This window comes from Pezoporus flaviventris, unplaced genomic scaffold, assembly GCF_033815535.1.
Source record: "Pezoporus flaviventris isolate CSIRO_AGI_PZ_B2104156 unplaced genomic scaffold, CSIRO_AGI_Pfla_v1 ptg000673l, whole genome shotgun sequence".
Lineage (NCBI taxonomy): Eukaryota > Metazoa > Chordata > Aves > Psittaciformes > Psittacidae > Pezoporus > Pezoporus flaviventris.
Genome location: NW_026893218.1, coordinates 23,471 through 43,341, shown reverse-complemented (window position 1 = coordinate 43,341; position 19,871 = coordinate 23,471). Strand labels below are relative to the sequence as shown.

Genomic DNA, 19,871 nt, shown 5'->3' with positions numbered 1-19,871 from the left:
TCTTAAATGGCTGAGAGGGAAAACTGAAGTGCTCTGAAAGGAGGAAAAGAGTTATAAAGTGTTGTGCCAACTGGCAGAGACACAGCTTTTAGGAAGGGCCAATCTGGTCAGCACTGGCACAGCCCCGTTCAGTTGCCCTTCTAGCGTTTCCTTATGTGTTATTTTAAGTAGCTGCAATTCCTCCTTGGTAGAGCTTCAGCCTGATTTCTGAACACCATAAACCGTTGCTGCTGCTGCAATATAAAGGCATTTCTCGGAAACCAGAGGCTTGGAGGGTGCAAAATAGGATATGATGCTTCAAGGGGCTCTTGGTGACCAATGCAGAGATCGATCCAAGCAGAGTGGGGCTGCTGGATGCATCCCAGCAGCTTAATGGAGTTGTACTTTTGGATGAGACACAACTGCTTCAGTCCCTTCCCTGCGGCTTCTGGAGTGCTCTAAGGTTCATTTTAGCCCTTGGCCAAGCTGCAGCCCAGGCTGGTCAAGCAGAGAGCGCCCAGAGAGCCAGGATGGGTGAGAAAGCACCTCCTGCATCCCCACTAAGGGCAAGCGGGACAGAAACATTGCTCTGATATAGGAAAAACACCTCCATGGGATGCTCTCCTGTGCATCTGCTGAATAGTTGGTAATAGGAGCTGCCTAGGATGCTTGAGCTCTCTTACCTGACTTGCTTTTCCCTTTTCCAGTGTTGGAGCAGAGTTCTGGGACAGGGTTTTGCTGCTTTGCCCTCGGGGGTGGTTATTCCCAGTCTGTTGTTCCTGTGTCGTAAGAGTAAAATCCACACCCGTGACAGGTCAGGCTTGAAGGGTTATTTTGACTGAGTCTTGTCTTTTGGGAGTTGGGTTTATTGCTTGCTATGGCCTTGCTTTCCTTCTGAAAACAGCACCAGGTGGATGTGAAAGCCTGGAGGAGGTTTTTGTCACTTAAACACATCGAAAACAAGGATCTAAACAAGTGGATGCATTGGAATACTGATAATATTAACAAGTGGTCTGGTAAGGCCAGACAAAATGTGCAGCTCTGCTCTGGAGCCAGGCAAGGCTCCTGAAGGGGAGACCTGAGAGCAGCTCCAGTGCCTGAAGGGGCTGCAGGAAAGCTGGAGAGGGGCTTGGGACAAGGGGTGTAGGGACAGGCCAAGGGCAATGGCTTTAACCTGCCAGAGGGGAGACTGAGATGAGCTCTTAGGCAGAAGCTCTTCCCTGTGAGGGTGCTGAGGCGCTGGCACAGGGTGCCCAGAGAAGCTGTGGCTGCCCCATCCCTGGCAGTGTTCAAGGCCAGGTTGGACACAGGGGCTTGGAGCAAGCTGCTCTAGTGGAAGGTGTCCCTGCCTGTGGCAGGGGTTGGAGCTGGATGAGCTTTAAGGTCCCTTCAACCCAAAGCAGGCTGGGATTCTATGATGTGCACATTCATGTGCTATTTGAGGCAGTGAGGGGTTTCCTGCTTCTCCTGTCTTCTTAAATTGGCCTTAGGGATGCTGTTCTAACCCCTAAGCTGTGATTGTGCCTGTGATGAACTTGTGTTTTTCCCAAACCTACTCCAGAGAAATGAAATTGGGATTTAATAATTGGAAAACCCCTCCTAGCCAGGCGTTCATTCCTGCCTTTCCCAGCTGGGATCCTCCAGCAGGTTTGGGATGTTGTTTAAAGGGCAAATAAAAGCTGTTGGGAATCACACACAACCTCTGCTTCCAAACCTCAGCACCACAGCGGGTCTGTGGGAACCTGGCGAGCCGAGGCTTACGCTCCACACTGTCACCCGCAGGTGTCTTCTTGGATCTGATCTGGCTGCAGACAGGCTCCTGTTTGGGTTTGTAGCACGTTCTTGGGTTGTGAAACACCTCCTCTGCCTGGGTGGATGTGCTGCTCCAGTTTCCCAACCCGCCTTCCTCCAGCCTCCCCGCATCCCTAGGCTGGAATACCGGCAGCTTGGCTTCCTGCCATGCTGTGTCAGGATGGAAATCAGTGCGTGCTCCTCACAGTGATGGATGCTTTGGCTTGGAAAAGTCCCAACCCTCTGGGTTGAATCGGTTTTTTTAGCCCAGCTCCACTTGTTCTTTTTTTTCCCCTTAGTTTTCCATTTGTTAACCTTTGGGAATTGGTGCTTTATCTGCTGTGTAATGCAGTTTGCTGCTCTCAGCGTGGGGTTCCAGCCCCTCTCTGTCACAACATTGTCTCAGAGAAGGATTTGTGACACAGGAGACACCGGAGCATCTGTCAGGATGGGAACTGGGAGTTTCATTTTGACGTGGTTTCCACTGCAGATTGACAGCCCCTGGGGCTGACAGAAGCACAGCAGTGCTGTCACACGTCAGGTTTTGAGCAGGAATTGGTTGTCAGGGAAAGCTTTTCCACTCTGAAGCTCTGCTGTCTGCTATTCCCATGGCTCTTGTGTGCGTGCCAGCCTGGGGAAACCCTGGCTTTAGCTGGGGAAGGCAGTGAGAGATTCTCAGACTGGTTTGTGTTGGAAGGGACTTTAAAGCTCATCCAGCTCCAACCCCTGCCATGGGCAGGGACCCCTTCCACTAGAGCAGCTTGCTCCAAGCCCCTGTGTCCAATCTGGCCTTGAACACTGCCACGGATGGGGCAGCCACAGCTTCTCTGGGCACCCTGTGCCAGCGCCTCAGCACCCTCACAGGGAAGAGCTTCTGCCTTATCTCCAACCTGAGGTTCCTGTTTCAGTTTGAACCCAGCACCCCTTGTCCTGTCACTACAGTGCCTACACTTTGCATCTCTGGCAGCTTGTTACAACAGCTTAGTTGACCTCATAGCAGCTTCCAGTGTCTGAAGGGGGGCTATAAGGATGCTGAGGATGGACTCTTCATTAGGGACTGTAGTGATAGGACAAGGGGTAACGGGTTCAAACTGAAACAGGGGAAGTTTAGATTGGATATAAGGAGGAAATTCTTTACTGTAAGGGTGGTGAGGCACTGGAATGGGTTGCCCAGGGAGGTTGTGAATGCTCCATCCCTGGTGGTGTTCAAGACCAGGCTGGATGAGGCCTTGGGTGATATAGTTTACTGTGAGGTGTCCCTGCCCATGGCTGGGGGGTTGGAACTGGATGATCTTAAGGTCCTTTCCAACCCAAACTATTCTATGACTCCTTATAACTAGTAACTTAAATTCCTTCCATCCATGTTTTCTGTGGTACTGAGAGTTTGGTAAAAACAAACTGCTACCTCTTTGTATTGCAATGTGTTGGGCTAAAAGCTGTGTCTGAACGTGTCTTGAGTTGGAAGGGACCCATAATGGTCATTGAGTCCAACTCCCTCCTCCTCGCAGGGTTACCTAAAGCTAAACGATGTGGCAAGGAGCATCACTGGGGTGTTCCTTGAACCCTGATGGGGTTGGTGCCATGAGAACTTCCTTGGGGAGACTGCTCCAGAGACCCACCACCCTCTCGGTGCGCTTTTCCCTAATATCCAATCTGAACTCCCCCTGAAGCAGCTTCATTCTGCTTTCTCATGTCCTGTCACTGGTCACCAAAGAGAGAAGTTTCCATCCTTGAGATAATGGAGAGTCATCTGGACACAGTCCAGGCAGCCTGCTCTAGGTGGCCCTGCTTGACCAGGGGCTTGGACCAGATGCCCTCCAGAGAGGTTTCTTCCAACCTCAAGTGTTCTGTGGGTTTGTGACTTGGGATGTTGTTGAATGAACAGCTTAGAGGCTCGTGTTAAACCCCTCTGCATCAGGATGGATGTGTTGAACACCACATGGTTCGCTTCACCCTTCCATGTCTTGTTCACCCTTTTTAACCTTGCTGGTCCTCTGTGGGAGCTGCCCATCGAAGCCTCCAACCTCAAACACGTTCCATGGGTGATTCCATCTTTGGCCACCCTCTTGTCTTCCTCTTGAGCAGTGGGTTTGCTTCCTGGGCTTGCTGCAGGTGGGATTTGTCCCATGGACTGTGTTGATCTGCACTCCATCATCCCGGTCCATGTGGGCAGCCTCTGCCTACATGGCATGCCATCAGGAGGAACTTGAGCTCACCATCATAAGAGCCCTGGTTTGGTCCCTTCTTTATAACCTGCATCCCTGGGAAGGGATGCAAAAGGAATTTGTGATGGGAGATTCTGGGAGAGAAATCCCCTGAGCCATCCTCACGAGTGGGATTCTGGTTTGAGCTATCAGTACCTGTGCAGTGATGTTCCATCCCATGGTCATCACCCAGTGGTGTTGGAAGGGGAAAGGATCCACTTCCCAAAACAGGTCAGCTGCTTCCTAGGAAATAAGGTCCAGGGATTTGTTCTGCAGTGACAAGCACGGGGGTAACTGCAGGCTGTGCCAGCTGGAAATTGGCCTCAGCCTCTTGTTAAGGTGGATTTATCTCCTGATGTATTTCTGTCAGTGCGTTACCTTACACTGCAGATGTTCGGAATAGCTGGAGGGACAAGATTTGATACTCCAGCTTTCAGCAGCAGTAAATCCTGGGGGACAGGAGGGAGCGTGTCCTTCCCTCCCCAGCTGCCAGCACCAACTGAGCAAGTGTTGAACAGCATGTTCTGCCCCCCTGCAGCCCTGATCCAGCTCTGGGGCAGCAGCACAAGAGGGACGTGGAGCTGTTGGAGCGAGGCCAGAAGAGGCCATGGAGATGCTGCGAGGGCTGGAGCAGCTCTGCTCTGGAGCCAGGCTGAGAGAGCTGGGCTGGGGCAGCCTGGAGAAGAGAAGGCTCCTGAAGGGGAGACCTGAGAGCAGCTCCAGTGCCTGAAGGGGCTGCAGGAAAGCAGGAGAGGGGCTTGGGACAAGGGGTGTAGGGACAGGCCAAGGGGAATGGCTTTAACCTGCCAGAGGGGAGACTGAGCTGAGCTCTTAGGCAGAAGCTCTTCCCTGTGAGGGTGCTGAGGCGCTGGCACAGGGTGCCCAGAGAAGCTGTGGCTGCCCCATCCCTGGCAGTGTTCAAGGCCAGGTTGGACACAGGGGCTTGGAGCAAGCTGCTCTAGTGGAAGGGGTCCCTGCCCGTGGCAGGGGTTGGAGCTGGAGGAGCTCTAAGGTCCCTTCAACCCAAACCAGGCTGGGATTCTATGAAGAAAAAGAAAACATGGGGGTGATAAGGGGGAATGGGACAGGGATATTTCCCCCCATTGTGCTGCCCAGGCCAGAGCAGGCTCACTGGCAAGACTGGTTTCACAGGGGAGCAGGGGCTGCAGAGATGTTGCTTCCATCATGTCTCACCTTGGGTTGCTCTCAATTCCATGGGGATCCCTTTCCCCGTCACTGCCTGGCCCCACAGTGCAAACCAGCCAACTGGGGCCACTGGTGCTGTTAATGTTCCTTGTGAGCTCACTGTTGTCTCTTTCCCCTCCTGAAGCTGTGAAGTGGAATGCCATGGCCAGCTCCTCGGACAGTGAAGATGATGGTTTCATGGCTGTGGATCCAGAAGACGCCGTGGTGGAGGGGACGATGGAGCAAGATGATGAGCCACACACTGAGCTGGAGGTGGAAGAGACCAGGCACAACAGATCAATGCTGGAGCTTCCTGAAGAGGTTTTGGAATATATCCTCTCCTTCCTCTCGCCCTATCAGGAGCACAAAACTGCTGCCCTTGTCTGCAAACAGTGGTATCGACTCATCAAAGGTACAGAGCCCTGTAGTGAGGAGGCATTTCTGTTACTGGGGATGTGTAACCCAGCTGCCCTTTGCTTTGGTTTAGCCTCACTTCTTGTTTTCCCCTTCAACTGGGAAATCTGAATCCTGAAAGGTGCCAAAACAGCAGCTCCAGCCATCAGGTCACTTGCTCTGCTCAAGGCAGTGCTGATAAGAGCCCAGAATTGAGCCCCTCAGCCTCTTTGAAGTATGAAGGAGTGAAACCTCAGCACAGAGCAGCTCACTGAGGTTGCTTTTGAATGCTCCCTCGTGACCTGGCACTCAGCTTCCCTCCACCACCCAGCAGATCCCATGGCTAATGTGGCTGTAATTGTGCTTCCTTTACACCTTGCTTGGTAATAACCTTCCCAAAGTTTATGCTTACAGCTGGAAACAAAGCCCTGTCAGGTTCTTACAGCTCTGCTGAAGTGGTGCATAAAATCTGCATTAACATAGATCTGCATATTCACATTTCCTCAAAGAGTAGCCCTGAGACACAGATACTTCTCTTTGCTTCCACACAGTGTTAATCCTGAAGCCTCATGGGGATATTTTAATGCTAGATAGGTATGATATGACAGGCAGGTAGGTAAGGTTTGGACAAGGATGTAACCTGAGTGCTCTGCTCCAGTGTTTCTGGAATACACTGGATCATTTCCATTGTGTTTCCACTGGGAACATGTGCTTTGAGTGCAAGTTTCTTCAAACCCAAGCAGATTAAGAGGAACCCACAGGTAAATGTGGAGCAATGAGGCACGCAGCTGCATAAGGGGAAAACAGTGTCAGGTGAGAGATGCCTTTGGGTGTTGTGTGGGGTGATGGCTCAGTTGTGGACTCCTCTGCACATGTGAGGGCATTGCTCGGGTTCCTGGCACCTCCTGCCTTGCCCAGAGTTGAACAGGCTGGAGGTTAAAGCACAGCTACTTCAGCAGCACAAAAGGACTCATTTAGCATCCTTTTGGGGCAGCAACAGCCTGCACCCCTGTTGAAAGGCTGCATCAAAAGGAGCGTGACCAGCAGGTCGAGGGGGGTGATCCTGCCCCTCTGCTCTGCTCCCGTGAGACCTCACTTGCAGCACTGTGTGCAGTGTTGGTGTCCTGAGCATGAGAAGGACATGGAACTGTTGGAGCAAGGCCAGAGGAGGCCACGAGGATGAGCAGGGGCTGGAGCACCTCCTGTATGGAGACAGGCTGAGAACATTGGGGCTGTTCAGCCTGGTGAAGAGAAGCTGCGTGGAGACCTCAGAGCAGCTTCCAGTGTCTGAAGGGGGGCTATAAGGATGCTGAGGATGGACTCTTCATTAGGGACTGTAGTGATAGGACAAGGGGTGATGGGTTCAAACTGAAACAGGGGAAGTTTAGCTTGGGTGTAAGAGAGGAGCTCTTTACTGTAAGGGTGGTGAAGCACTGGAATGGGTTGCCCAGGGAGGTTGTGAATGCTCCATCCCTGGTGGTGCTCAAGGACAGGTTGGACAGAGCCTTGGGTGACCTGGTTTAGTGTGAGGTATCCCTGCCCATGGCAGGGGGTTGGACCTGGATGATCTTAAGGTCCTTTCCAACCCAAACCAGGCTGGGATTCTATGATTTCAAGTGTCAGCAGCCCTTGAGTTGCTGCCTGGATGCACTTTCTCACCCAGGGCTTGTTCCTGGAACAGCCTGAGAGATGCAAAGGATGCAGCTGGGATCAAACACCCTGTGATTCACCCCAAAAGAGACTGTGGGAAACATCCCTGCAGTGGAGGGGAGGGATGAGCAGTCCAAGGCACAGCCTGGCCTTGGAGCTGTCCTTGGAGTCCCCCATCCCAGGGGATGTGTGGTATAGGGCAGCTGTACTGGTTCTGTGGCCATCACAGCACAAAAGGGCAGTGTAAGTGCAACCTGCGAGGGGTCGCTCGAGGTAAAGCATTGATTCCTTTAATCCTGGCTAATTTTTCCTGTTTGTCAGGATACATCTGCTATCAAATCCTATAGTTAGATCCTGTCTCCTGCGTCACTCTCCGGGACCAGCTGCTTGAGGACCCTGCGTTTCATTAATAAAACTTCCTGCTTTGTATCCAGAGTGTGATTCCTTACTGGGGCTGTTCCCAGCAGAGCTTCCAGTAAGCAGATCCTTGGCAGAGTCTCTTGGCAGGTTATGGCATCCTCTGTAGTGGAGCAGAAGCCACCAGGTTTCATGCAGTCACAGAACTCCTCCAGAGGCTCCTCTGTGGGCAGGGAGTAGGATCCAGCCGCTCTCAGCACACTCACAGCCACGTGGGCTCCATACACAGCTCTGAGGCTGACCAGAGCTGGTTTTAAGAGGGTGCAGGTTGTTTGTCCTGGAAGGTCTGTAAAGGGAAGGGCAGCAGCTCCTCCGAGGTGTGATTAGGGGACAGCAGGGTTCAGCTGCAGCAGAGGAGAGTGAAAACCAGCCCTGTTGAGGCATCACACGTGCTGACTTTTCCCAAACAGGCTTTGTTTGCCAGGCTGGAGGGGATGGATAGCAGAAACACAGCGAGTTGGTTCAGTGAACATTGCTCGTTGCCACATTCACCCAATCCCTATTTTCTATTCTCTGTAATCCTCCAAATTCCCACCAGTTTATTTATAATTGTAGACTCATCACAAAATCCCAGCCTGGTTTGGGTTGGAAGGGACCTTGAAGCTCACCCAGCTCCAACCCATGCCACGGGCAGGGACCCCTTCCACTAGAGCAGCTTGCTCCAAGCCCCTGTGTCCAACCTGGCCTTGAACACTGCCAGGGATGGGGCAGCCACAGCTTCTCTGGGCACCCTGTGCCAGCGCCTCAGCACCCTCACAGGGAAGAGCTTCTGCCTAAGAGCTCATCTCAGTCTCCCCTCTGGCAGGTTAAAGCCATTCCCCTTGGCCTGTCCCTACATCCCTTGTCCCAAGCCCCTCTCCAGGTTTCCTGCAGCCCCTTCAGGCACTGGAGCTGCTCTCAGGTCTCCCCTTCAGGAGCCTTCTCTTCTCCAGGCTGCCCCAGCCAGCTCTCAGCCTGTCTAAATACAGGAGCTCTTTCTAGCTGCTGTCACGCTGCGTGTGCAGGCACAGTTTGTTCCTAATGTGCCCCAATTTTGCTGCTCTCTCGTTTCTCCCCAGGCGTGGCCCATCAGTGCTATCATGGCTTTATCAAAGCAGTGCAAGAAGGAAACATTCAGTGGGAGAGCCGCACTTACCCCTACCCCGGCACCCCCATCACCCAGCGCTTCTCACACAGTAAGTACCTGCTGGGAAAGCTCTGCTCACCCTGGTTTGCCACCGGACACTGCAGGCCAGGGGTTTGTGCTGCATCCCTTGGGATCCAGCAGTGCTGCAGACCCCTGTCACTGCAGCACCGTAACACACAGCTCTGCCAACACCAATGCTTTGCACAGGGATGGGGGTTTAGTAGCTGCTTGTCATTGTTGTTGGCTCATTGCTCTTGGGAATGTCTGTGGAGCCGGGGTGGGATCTTGGCTTTCTGGCTTTCATAGAATCACGGGATGGTTTGGGTTGGAAGAGACCTTAAAGTTCATCCAGCTCCAACCCCTGCCACAGGCAGGGACCCCTTCCACTAGAGCAGCTTGCTCCAAGCCCCTGTGTCCAACCTGGCCTTGAACACTGCCAGGGATGGGGCAGCCACAGCTTCTCTGGGCACCCTGTGCCAGCGCCTCAGCACCCTCACAGGGAAGAAGATGATTTTGTGTATTTTACATGCGGGTTTCTTCCCATAACTCTGAGCCTGAGCTTTGTGCCTTCTTCAGTAGAAACCTCACTTAGCTGCTAGACTCAGGCCATTAAATCAACACCCCTGAGTTTGCACACTCACCACGCTTGGGGCATGTGCTGGCTGCTTTTACAGCAGATCTGTTACTCACAGATGCAGGAGATGGATTTGTAGGGGGCCAAGTATGGCTTCCTTCAGATTAAAACACAGCCACACATGAGACACGAGTGTATTTGCTCATAGAAGTGATTCAGTTCACACTGCTTATGTATGGGTGAAGTTTCACCCTGCTTCCAAGTTTCTGCAAGAGAACAGCAAAAAGCATTCCTATTGAGGAAAAGATCATGGAATCCCAGACTGGTTTATGTTGGAAGGGACCCTAAAGCTCATCCAGTCCAACCCCCCTGCGACAGGCAGGGACATCTTCCACTAGAGCAGCTTGCTGCAAGCCCCTGTGTCCAACCTGGCCTTGAATTGATACTGAAATAGAACTTGCCTGTAGTGCAGCAGCACCGCGCTGCCTCAGCCTGCTCTGCCTGGTGGCACGGTCACATAGGACAAGGCTTCCATCCCCAGGAGACACTGCAGGAATCTCTGGTGAAGCTGTGGAGCTCTTTAAAGACTTCCTTGTCCTCCTGAAGAACGCAGGTCCCCACTGTTCGTAGCTTGGTGTGAAGTGTTCACAAAGTACTTGTTAATGACTTCCCAATCTGAGTGTGTTGCCCCTCAGTTCTTGCAGCCTTTTTCAACCTGCGAGCTTTAAGGCTGGCTGGGAATTCTTGAAATAGGCCCCGGTACTGCTCCAAAGACCCTGAGTGCTCTGTAGTTTATCCTGCTGCCCACTGGGGGCTTTGCTGTTACGCTCCCTCCAACGTGAGCTGTCTCCCTAAAGCCGCTGCCCTCGGAGCATGTCATCTGGATTAGCCTCTCTGTTTGATGCTGTCCTGGCTCTGGTCAGCCCTCAGTTGCTCCCCAAGCGTTATTAATGCACTTTGTGTGCAGAAAGCTAATCTGGATTAACTTGTTTGCTGATTTAAAGGGATTTTTTAAAGCAGATCTGCAGTAGCTGCTTTCCGTCCACCAAAGCATCGCGTGTTGCTGGGTTCCTGCATTAAACTGAAGCTGCAAATGATTCATTGCAGAAACTCCAACTGAATCTTTAAACCTAAACTACTGAGATGCTGAGGTGAATAAGAACAGGAGGTTTGGGACTCATAAATCCCTTTCTAGGGGTGAGTAATGCACCAGTTCATGTAGAAGACGTCATCTCCCAGGCATGAGCCACTGAAGGCAACAGACAGCAGGAGCTGGCACCAAAACAGTGGTCAGGGCTGTCTGACTTCCAGGATTTATTAGAACTATCCCACAAATGCTCTTACGGAGCATAAAAGGACGAGGAAGAGAATTCTAAACAGTTGGAGGTCAAAATGTCTTCTCAGTTCCGAAGGGAGGAACAGCAGAACCGTTTGATAAGGAATAATGAATGGATGTTCCCTTCATCTGGTCTCGTGGGGAGGGAGCGTTTGGCAAAGCTCACACAACTGATAACAAGCCTCATGGATGAGCTGTAGTTTTAATGAAGGATTTAAAGCTGCAGAACATCAGCCTATAGCAATGATGTTGGCTTTTCAGGTCTAAGTGTCCCATCTCAGCCAGAGAAACACTTCCCATGGAGGTTTTTGAGCCGACCACCAGGTCTGATGTTTGCAGGAGTCATCTAATTCCTTTTTAGCCCTAAAGTATGAACCTACAAACATCATAGCAGGGCAGTGACTCATGTGGTTAAATAACTGGCCCCGGTCAGAATGCCACGTCAGGAGGAATGCAGGAAGGGGAAGCAGCAGAGGAATGCCGCCCGTTGTGCCAGGAATATTGATCCTTTGATGGAAGAGTGACTAATTTTAAAGCCTGATTCTGGTTTTTCCGTGCAGTCTGGGCAGAGTGGCAGCAGCCTGATGACTAACAAAAGCAATTCCCTGCCTTCACCCTGAGAGGCAGGGGCGAGGTGGAAGCCGGAATGTTGTTTGGTTTACAGGATGGGCTGCTTTACACCAGAGCTTCTCGTATCACCCAGCATTGCTCAATGGAGCCCTGCCTTTTGATTACATTGAGTGCCTGCACTGCAAGGAGCAGGGAAATGGTGGTTTAGAGCATCAGGAGGTGGCTCGGTGGGGTTTTTCCCCCTGAAGGGGTGTGGAGCTGGGCTTTGTGAGCAATGCTGGGTATTTATCATGCCACAACGCCCATGTGGTTGGTGCAGAGCAGGACCTGGAGCTTTCATCTGCAGCCCGTCCTCCTCGGCGCCACCATCCATGGCTCCGGTGCCAAGTGTGGTTGGGTGTGGAGAGGTTACCTCCAATCCCAGTGCCAGCAGCTCGATGTACAACGCTTGTAGCATCAGCTTGGCCGGCTCCTCCTGGGAATGCCGACACCGAGGGCTGTCAGCCTTTAGCTGCACTGGGATTCCAATAGCCAAGCTGACTCCTTCCCCTCTCTCCAATGGGGAATGCAGCCTTTGAACTCAGGTGACTTTATTTGGTGTACTCAACATTTAAAAAGCCAGGTACCACAAAGGGCATGTGCTCTGCAGTCAGTCTTCCCTTCCCACTTGATCTTCCTTTCAGTTATCTCATGCTCCAGGCAAAGGTCTCTGATGCTTCGTGGTGCAGCACAGAGGGCCAAGAGGAACACGTTCAAATCCAGCTGCATCTGTGCTCTGTTCCCGTATCAGCATCTTCAAACAGCCCAAATATTTCTTGCCCTCGTTTCCAGTTACACAGATCTGTGTGTTTGCAGTACTGAAACATGGGGGACACTGAATTTTACTGGCACTTGACAAAAATCAACCCAAAATCCAGTGTTTACCCTTTTCTGGGCACCAGGGACTCACACCCTCCTCCCTTGATTTATTCTACCCCTTTGCAAGCCTGGTTTAAACTGCAGCTTTCATTTGTGCTTTGTTTCCTCCTTGACCCCTAATGTCCTTTTTCCTCCCCAAACCAGTCTGCCTTCCTCAGCTTCAGCAGCTTTACAAGGAGTAGCAAGGCACAGTAAGTTTGACTTCTTTCGGTCTAGGATTAAAATGCCTCATGGTGCCTGCCTGGCTGGCCTGGGGTTTGAAGCCAAATAGAGGAGAAGAATGCTGCCACCTCCCCTCCAACATAATAGAGGAGCTGGGCTGCGGTGTGCAGGCTGAGCTTGCCAAGGGGCTGGTGTGGGGAGGAGGAAGAGGCTCTCACCATGGCATGCTTGAGGTGGGGATTAGATTTCTAAAGGAACTAAGCCGTTCCTGAAAGGTGAAGTAGAAAAGCCCCAGTGTTGCTTTGTGCTGGGTGTTAACTGCATGGGCTTAGGGTGTGAAGCACCTCACCCTGTGCTGGGTGGAGGTGACCTCCAAGGGTCTGCTGTGTGAAAATGAGGCAGGGCTGAGTCTCAGGGAGCAGCTAAAGCACTAAAACTATTCTTCATCATGATTTCTTCCTCAATCCAGTGCCAGGCACATGCACTTCACCATCATTATGTATCCTCCAACCCAGACAGAGCTCCAAAGCGATGGGCTGTGGCGCTAGAGGTATTAAATCCTTCACCAAGATGTGGGCTGCGATGAAGACAGTTCAGTTGCACATAAGGACACTGTAGATAGGGATAGGTTGTGTGGTCTCACCCTGTGAGCACATCCCATATCCCCAGCTCCCCCATTCCTACCCGGTGGTCAGCAAAGCACCCTGGACTCATCCCTAATAGCCCAGGGCATGAGGGCTGCTGGCTTTTCAATAGGGGATCAGACCATGGGACCTTCAGCAAAGACCACCAGGTGTCATCGTGTCCCAGCATGGTGCTGAGCGCGCAGCAGGATGAGTGTCACTGGTGTACGTAGGGGTGGGATGTATTACACAGCAATTCCACACTGGAATTACCTCCTTCCAGCCTGCAAAAGTGAGGCTGTGGTGTTGGATCACTGGAAACCAGGGACGTGCTTGTACTGGCCTAGAGCAAAGCTGAGAGCAGGGACTTCTCGTGGGGATTTGCTGTGAGCCCTTTTCTCTTGCTACCAAAAGTAGGTTATCAGCCTTTTGCTCCAGATGCTCCTTTTATAGGCTCCATTTCTTCTCTTTTCTGGCTGCTGTTTCCAAAAGGGAAACAAGCCTTTCTGTCTGTGCAAGCTCCGAGCATCCCGTGTCCCCTCAGGTCACATCATCTGAATCTATTTTTATTGTTGAACTGGAGAGCAGCTCTGACCAGCACTGCAGGAAGGAGCTCTTCCCTGTGAGGGTGCCCAGAGAAGCTGTGGCTGCCCCATCCCTGGCAGTGTTCAAGGCCAGGTTGGACACAGGGGCTTGGAGCAAGCTGCTCTAGTGGAAGATGTCCCTGCCTGTGGCAGGGGTTGGAGCTGGATGAGCTTTAAGGTCCCTTCGACACAAACCAGGCTGGGATTCTATAAAGTCAATGGGGCTCGTTGTATTTGAGGAGGGAAATGAAGAACTTGGGAAATCCTCTTTGTAGCTGCAGGGATTTAACTTTCTGAACACGTTTGAATCTTCCTCATCCTCCAAGGCAGAAAAGCTGAGCAAGTCCTCTCTGCTCTCATGTTTAATGTATTTCCCGGCAGAGGTGCCTGGGTGCCATGGGGCACTGCCAAAGGCAGACACTTGCATATAATTTCTTTTTCCTGCAGAGTTTGGTTTGGGGCCAAACGCTCTTTATTTCCCTGGGTATCTTTGGAGGGCCATCAAGTGCTGTGTTCCCTCCCTGTTCCCCATCTCGCTGCCTAATCCTTTCCCATAAGGAGCAGAGGGAATGCTTGTGTAGGATGTGTTTCAGTGATGCTGAAAGTAGGGTCTAGAGTCTGATGAGGAATGGCTGAGGGACCTGGGGGGTTCAGTCTGTAGAAGAGAAGGCTCAGGGGGGACCTGATGGCTCCCTACAAGTGCCTGACAGGAGGATGGAGCCAGGAGGGGCTGGGCTCTGCTCCCAAGGAACAAGGGATGGGACAAGAGGAAACGGCCTCAAGCTGCACCAGGGCAGGTTTAGATGGAGCTGAGGAACAATTCCTGCCCCAGAGGGTGCTCAGGCATTGGAACAGGCTGCCCAGGGCAGGGCTGCAGTCACTGTCCCTGCAAGTGTTCACACACCGTGGAGATGAGGCCTCAGTGCCGTGGGTTAGGGGTGGCCTTGGCAGTGCTGGGGAATGGTTGGACTGGATGAGCTGAAAGGGCTTTTCCAACACAAATAATTCTACGAAATGCTGTCAGATCTGGAAAAAGCAGTAAGTGAAGGGCTGGGTGCACAGGCTGGTTTCTTAGTCTCATCTGGTGACCCTGGACATCATAGGAATGAGCTCAGAGAAGGGAGGAGTGCTGAGTGCTAATCATAGCTGATCTCATTAACTGCAGGCTACTAAGGCAGCTTTCCTTGCACTTTCAGGAGCAGCTCTGCTTGAGGGGATAAGGTTCTTGCTGGAGGTTTATGCTGCTCAGGGATATCCCTAACCTGGCCCGTGGTTTTATTGAAGTTGGGGCAGCCCATCTGCTGTTCTGTATGGAACAGGAGGAAAGACCTTAGAGCAGCTCCAGTGCCTAAAGGGGCTGCAGGAAACCTGGAGAGCACTTTGGACAAGGGCCTGTAGGGACAGGCCAAGGGGAATGGCTTTAACCTGCCCGAGGGGAGACTGATCTCTCTTTTCACCCCAAAACACAAATGTCAGGGCCTTGCCTGATGTGTTTCTGTTCTCCAGGTGCGTGTTACTATGACTCTAACCAGTCCATGTACGTGTTTGGTGGCTGCACACAGAGCAGTTGTAACGCTGCCTTCAACGACCTCTGGAGACTCGACCTGAACAGCAAGGAGTGGATCCGGCCCCTGGCTTCAGGTGAGAAATGCCACTATCAAACATGTAAAACCCTCCTCAGCCCTGCGATGGCTGCTCTCAGGCTGGGTTTCCCCATGTGTTTTATCACTATCTGACCAGTTTTCAGGTGATATTGGGGTTGGTTTTGGCCACAGACTTCAGTATCCTTGTCCGTGCAGCACTGTGCTGGGTTGTTCCTCTTTGTCTGGAGGAGCATCTCGGTGCCGGTTCGTGCCGTGCGGGATGAGTGACACTTCCCTGTGCCCACAAGAGCCTGTTTTGTTAATAATGGATGTCTCAAAGCCGAGAGATTTGTATTCTTTAATAACCTTGGTAGCCGCCACCTCAGGTATGTTGAGGAGTGGAGGAGACATGCCCGTGCGGGCTACCCACAGCGTGGGAAAGCAGGCACATTCCTGCAGTCCCCATGCTCAGGGCAGGAAAACACCAGCCCTGGTTTCCCACCCTGGGGTTCGGACTCCCCATGTCACACACACACACACACACACACACACACACACTGTGCTTGTTTTCCTTCTGCTTCTCAGTCTGACTGAAATAACTCTGGAGACAAGCAGAAGAACTGGGGGGAGGAAAGTCAGTGTTAAAGCAGTGATTGCAGTGAAGGCTTGATGTGCAACCAAGAGTAGGAGGAAGAAAAGGAGCTCAGCATCCAGCGGCCACTCCTTGCTGATGTGTCTGCTTGGGTGCAGATCCTCCTCCGTTGTACTCTTAAGTGTTGTGGATTATTCAGTTATTATTTAAAGTTGTATTTTCTTGTCTGACACTTCTTTCCCTTATATGAAGTCCTCCCAGATCCAGATGTTTCTGCATCCTGGTGTCCTCTGGGAATTGGTGGGCTGTCACTTTGACATGTTAACATGTAACTCAGTGCTTGATGGCTGCTTGTGCAGACTGATACCCAGCATAGTTTGACTCCTGCATCTGCCCAGAATTAACCAGCCATGGATTGAGAGAAAAGCAACCACAGCCTGCATGTATGTGAAAACTGGCTCTCACTCTTCCCCCTTCCCTGCTGGAGCAATCTCCCTGTGCTCAGGGGTGGAGAAGAGGCCATGGGTAGCATAAACAGGATACTGGGCCATGCAGACCTCTGCTCTGACCCAGGACATCTATTCTTCCAGCCCAGCGAGTTCTTCCGTCGCATTGAATGCGGGGCACGACTCGCAGTCGTGTCCGTGGCTCCAGCCGCCGGCACCCAGCTCCGCTCACTCACCCTCTTGGTATTTCACCGAGTCAGATTCCCAGTGCCTTACTAACAGATTACACTTTGTAAAGAACGAGTCCTGTGGGAATATGTGTCAGAGTTAAGTCCCATGGGAAGATCCCCCGAGGAAATCTTTCTGCATGCTGTCACGAGCGCGTGGAGCGAGATGGGATCGCAACTGAAACTTCAGGCAGGCTCACCAAACAGAGAGCTCTTGTTCCTTGGTCTGCAGAGGAGATGAGTCACTCCCTGCTTGTGCCCCTGGTGCTATCTTACACATAGCTGCTTGTATCTTACACATCACTGCTCTCCTTTTTGTGTCTTACACATAACTGCTCTCTTTTTATCCCTTGGTGCCCTTAACCGTAGGGTTGGCATCCGCTGCCTGGGAAAGAATAGTGGCTGGAGGGGGCAAAAGCTGAGAGCTTTGAAACTCAGGAGTCAGAGCTAAATAAGGCAGGAGGGCTGTTACTCTTTACAAGAGCTGACATTGATGGATGAACCCTTGCTGTGTGCAGGCTAATTGCTGCTGGAGCTTGAGGAGTTCCCACACCTGCCCCTACGGACTCTATAGGGTAGGTCTTGCTCCAGGATAAGGCACCGGCTCTTCCACGAGGCCAGTTCTTGCTCAGAGAGCTTGGCTCACACTCTCCTTGCACCCTCATTAAGCGTGAGCATCTTATCTAATGAGACCTGGGTAGGGCTACCTAAAGCGACTGGGAGAACAGTGCCAGGGCCACACTAAATGCCTTGGACACGGGTGAGCTGAACCCACTTCATCCTTTCCCCTCTCCAAAGGGCTTTTCTGTTGTTGTTTGTTCATACCTGTTTTTCCTTTGGGTTTTCTTCCTTGTAGGCATGAGATGACATCAGAGCTGGATGATTCCTCTCCAGCCCGAGCTGCTGCACTTCACCCAGCAGTAAATATTTAGCCTTCAAAGCAGTAATTGGCCTGTGTTGCTTTTAGTCTCAGAGAGGAGGAGGGAGATAATTGCTTCCAAAAACCCTAATTTTTGAGGTTTCAAAGTATTTTTGTGCTTAGATCTAAAACAATGGCATTGACTTTGGGCTTATTAGGCTGGTGCAGAACAAGAGAGTCAACGCCTGGCTTTTATATAGTGCTTTTTCCTGGTGGGGCTCAACGCTCTACAAAGGAGGGCGTAAAGGCAGCAGGATCTCTATTTTAGGCACGTGAACAGGAATGCCTCTCAACCCTTCTCCCTCAAGCTCTTTTGGCCACTTTGGAGCTGTTTTCCACCTCCTCCACTCCCACACAGGAGCCTTGCCAGAGCAGGAGGAGAGCTGTAATTAATGGCCCTGGCATTACGTGGGAAGGCTGCAATGTTATCCCAGGGTAGGTGGTCTCTGGGAGGCAGGAGCCTTTCTCCATGTGTTAGGGATGCTTGCTTTATTCTCTCTCGATTTGCATAATTAACCTGGGCACTTGTTTGACTTGGAGCCTATCTGCACAGAGGAGAACCTGACAGAGAGGGCTGGAGGTGGTTTACACTGGAGTCTGTTGATGCAGCTGGAGGCAAGGGTTAGTCTCCACTCTGACTCAAGCTGCAGCACGCCGCTCCCGCAGAGAGGGCGCACGCAGGGTGGCTTTGGTGGCAATAATCCTCTGGTGCTCCCCCCAAAACAAGCTCTTGTGCAGCTGAAACAGCCAGGGAAGAAACCAAACCCCTTTGGGATGGGGAGTACCAGGGTTTCATGCAATGGGGGATGTTGGGGTTCCCATAGTGTGGAGGCTTTGGCGTGGGCTTGGAGTTGGCTGATGCAGGCTGTGCTGGTGGCAGGGAAGGTTTGTCCTGTTTCCATGTGGTTGTGAAGCACTCTGGATGAGATCCTGTCCATCTCTGCAATGAATGCTGCTGGCAGAGGCTGCCTCGGCCACCAGCACTGACCCAGGACCTTCCCCATCATCTCTCTCCTGTTGTGTCCTCCTTGGGCTGCAGGGGATAACTTCGAGGTGTATCCATATCCGCAGGCAGTTTTCCTTCTGGCCTGCTGTGCTGTTCCAGACTCTGTGTTCCTGCAGACTTTCTCCCTTCCTGTATTTGTTAGTTTATGTTTCTCGGGAGCCCTGCACTTGGCCTCTGCCTGCACCAAACTGGGAAATACCTTTTATAAACCAGAGAGAAAAATGCCAGGAGGTTTGCCCATGCTCCCAGGGGCTTAGGGACAGAGATGGAAAGCTTTTCTTTCCCAAACCAAGCCTCTTGCTGTGCTGGCAGAGTCAGGAATGGTGTTACAAAGAGCAGGTCTTTGAGGGAGAGGAACGTGAGCTGAAGTTCTGCAGGATCTGCACATCCTCCCTGTTGTTTCTGCTTTATCACCCGCAGCCAAGCACGATCCCATCTCCTCTCCAGGTACCTGGGGAGGCAGGAGAGCTGGAAAGGCCCCAGTTCCCCCCTTGGTGCTGTGTGTTTTCCCACTGTGAGATCCCACTGTGCTATCAGGGGACTCAGGAGACTCGTGGCTCTGCTCTTCCTGTTTGCTATGGGAGGCTCTCCATGTGCCCACCCTTCCGCCGGGGAGGTGGGACTCCAGGACCTGTTTCCTGGTGGTTTGCTCTCCCTGCACTCATGCTGCCTTTGTTTTCGCTGGGAGATGGGAAAGCTGTTCATGTCCCTCAGGATTTGAGGATAAAACCAGCCTTGGAGGTAAACCTCGTTCATTAAATGCTCTGATCCCCTCTGTCCATGTTCAGTGTCAAGGCACAGCCACATCAGAGCAGCCGATGCTCCCTGCTTTAGCCTGTAAATGAGCAGAGCCCATCAGCCTCAAGTTTGCCCTGCAAACCTCCCAGGTAGCCTTAACCCAACCCCGTAAGTGTGCAAAAAGCCCTCTCCCACGTTGGTTGTTGGTTGTTCTTGGCTCTGTTCTTCCCCCAGGCCCTCTCTCAGTGCTTTGAGTGGGAGCTGCTGGAGTTTAAGGCTCAGGTTTCCCCTTGTGAGCTATGGGGAAGGTGCCTTTGATGGTGTTGTGTCAACAGAGCTAACAACCCAGCGCAGGCAGGAGAGGCTCTGCTGTCACCTGCCCCAGGTGCTTCTATCAGATGTGGTCCCTGGTAGTTGAGGAGCGGTTTGTCCTTGATAAAGCTCTGCAAAAACCTTGCCTGGAGCCAAAAAAAACCAGCCCTGTTTTCATCATCCCCTTGGAGAAACCAGGGCAAGCGCTCAGAGCAGCTGGTGAAGTCTCAGAATGCTGGTCCTGGGCTGGAGTGAGTTTCCTCCTCAGGGCTGTGAGCCTTATGGAGCTGAAAGGAGACATGAGCCCCAGCAAAGCGCTTCCCAAGGGATGGAGGTGGTTGTGCAGGGGTGATCCAGCCAGCATCCAGCCCTCCACATCCACACATCAGCACAGCACCTTCTGTCAAGGGATCACTGGGGTTTCCATGGGTAAATACTCGTTAGAGGAGTACAAACCTCCTGCTTTGTGGATTTAAACCCCACCAAGTCTGAAGAGCTCCCGAGAGCTGCAGCTTGTTCTGTCCTGGGTTGTGTTC

The 19,871-nt window shown here is 52.1% G+C and overlaps 1 protein-coding gene across 1 annotated transcript in view; it reads left to right on the top strand.

The window, feature by feature from the left end:
* Window positions 1–19,871, top strand: part of LOC133264157 (F-box only protein 42) — a 51,484-nt gene that overhangs the window by 11,483 nt on the left and 20,130 nt on the right. Inside the window, exons 2-4 of the mRNA XM_061444088.1 lie at window positions 5,305–5,571; window positions 8,678–8,794; window positions 15,019–15,153. Of these exons, the coding sequence (XP_061300072.1) occupies window positions 5,322–5,571; window positions 8,678–8,794; window positions 15,019–15,153 (502 nt within the window). The 5' untranslated portion in view covers window positions 5,305–5,321. The remainder of the gene's footprint in view (window positions 1–5,304; window positions 5,572–8,677; window positions 8,795–15,018; window positions 15,154–19,871) is intronic.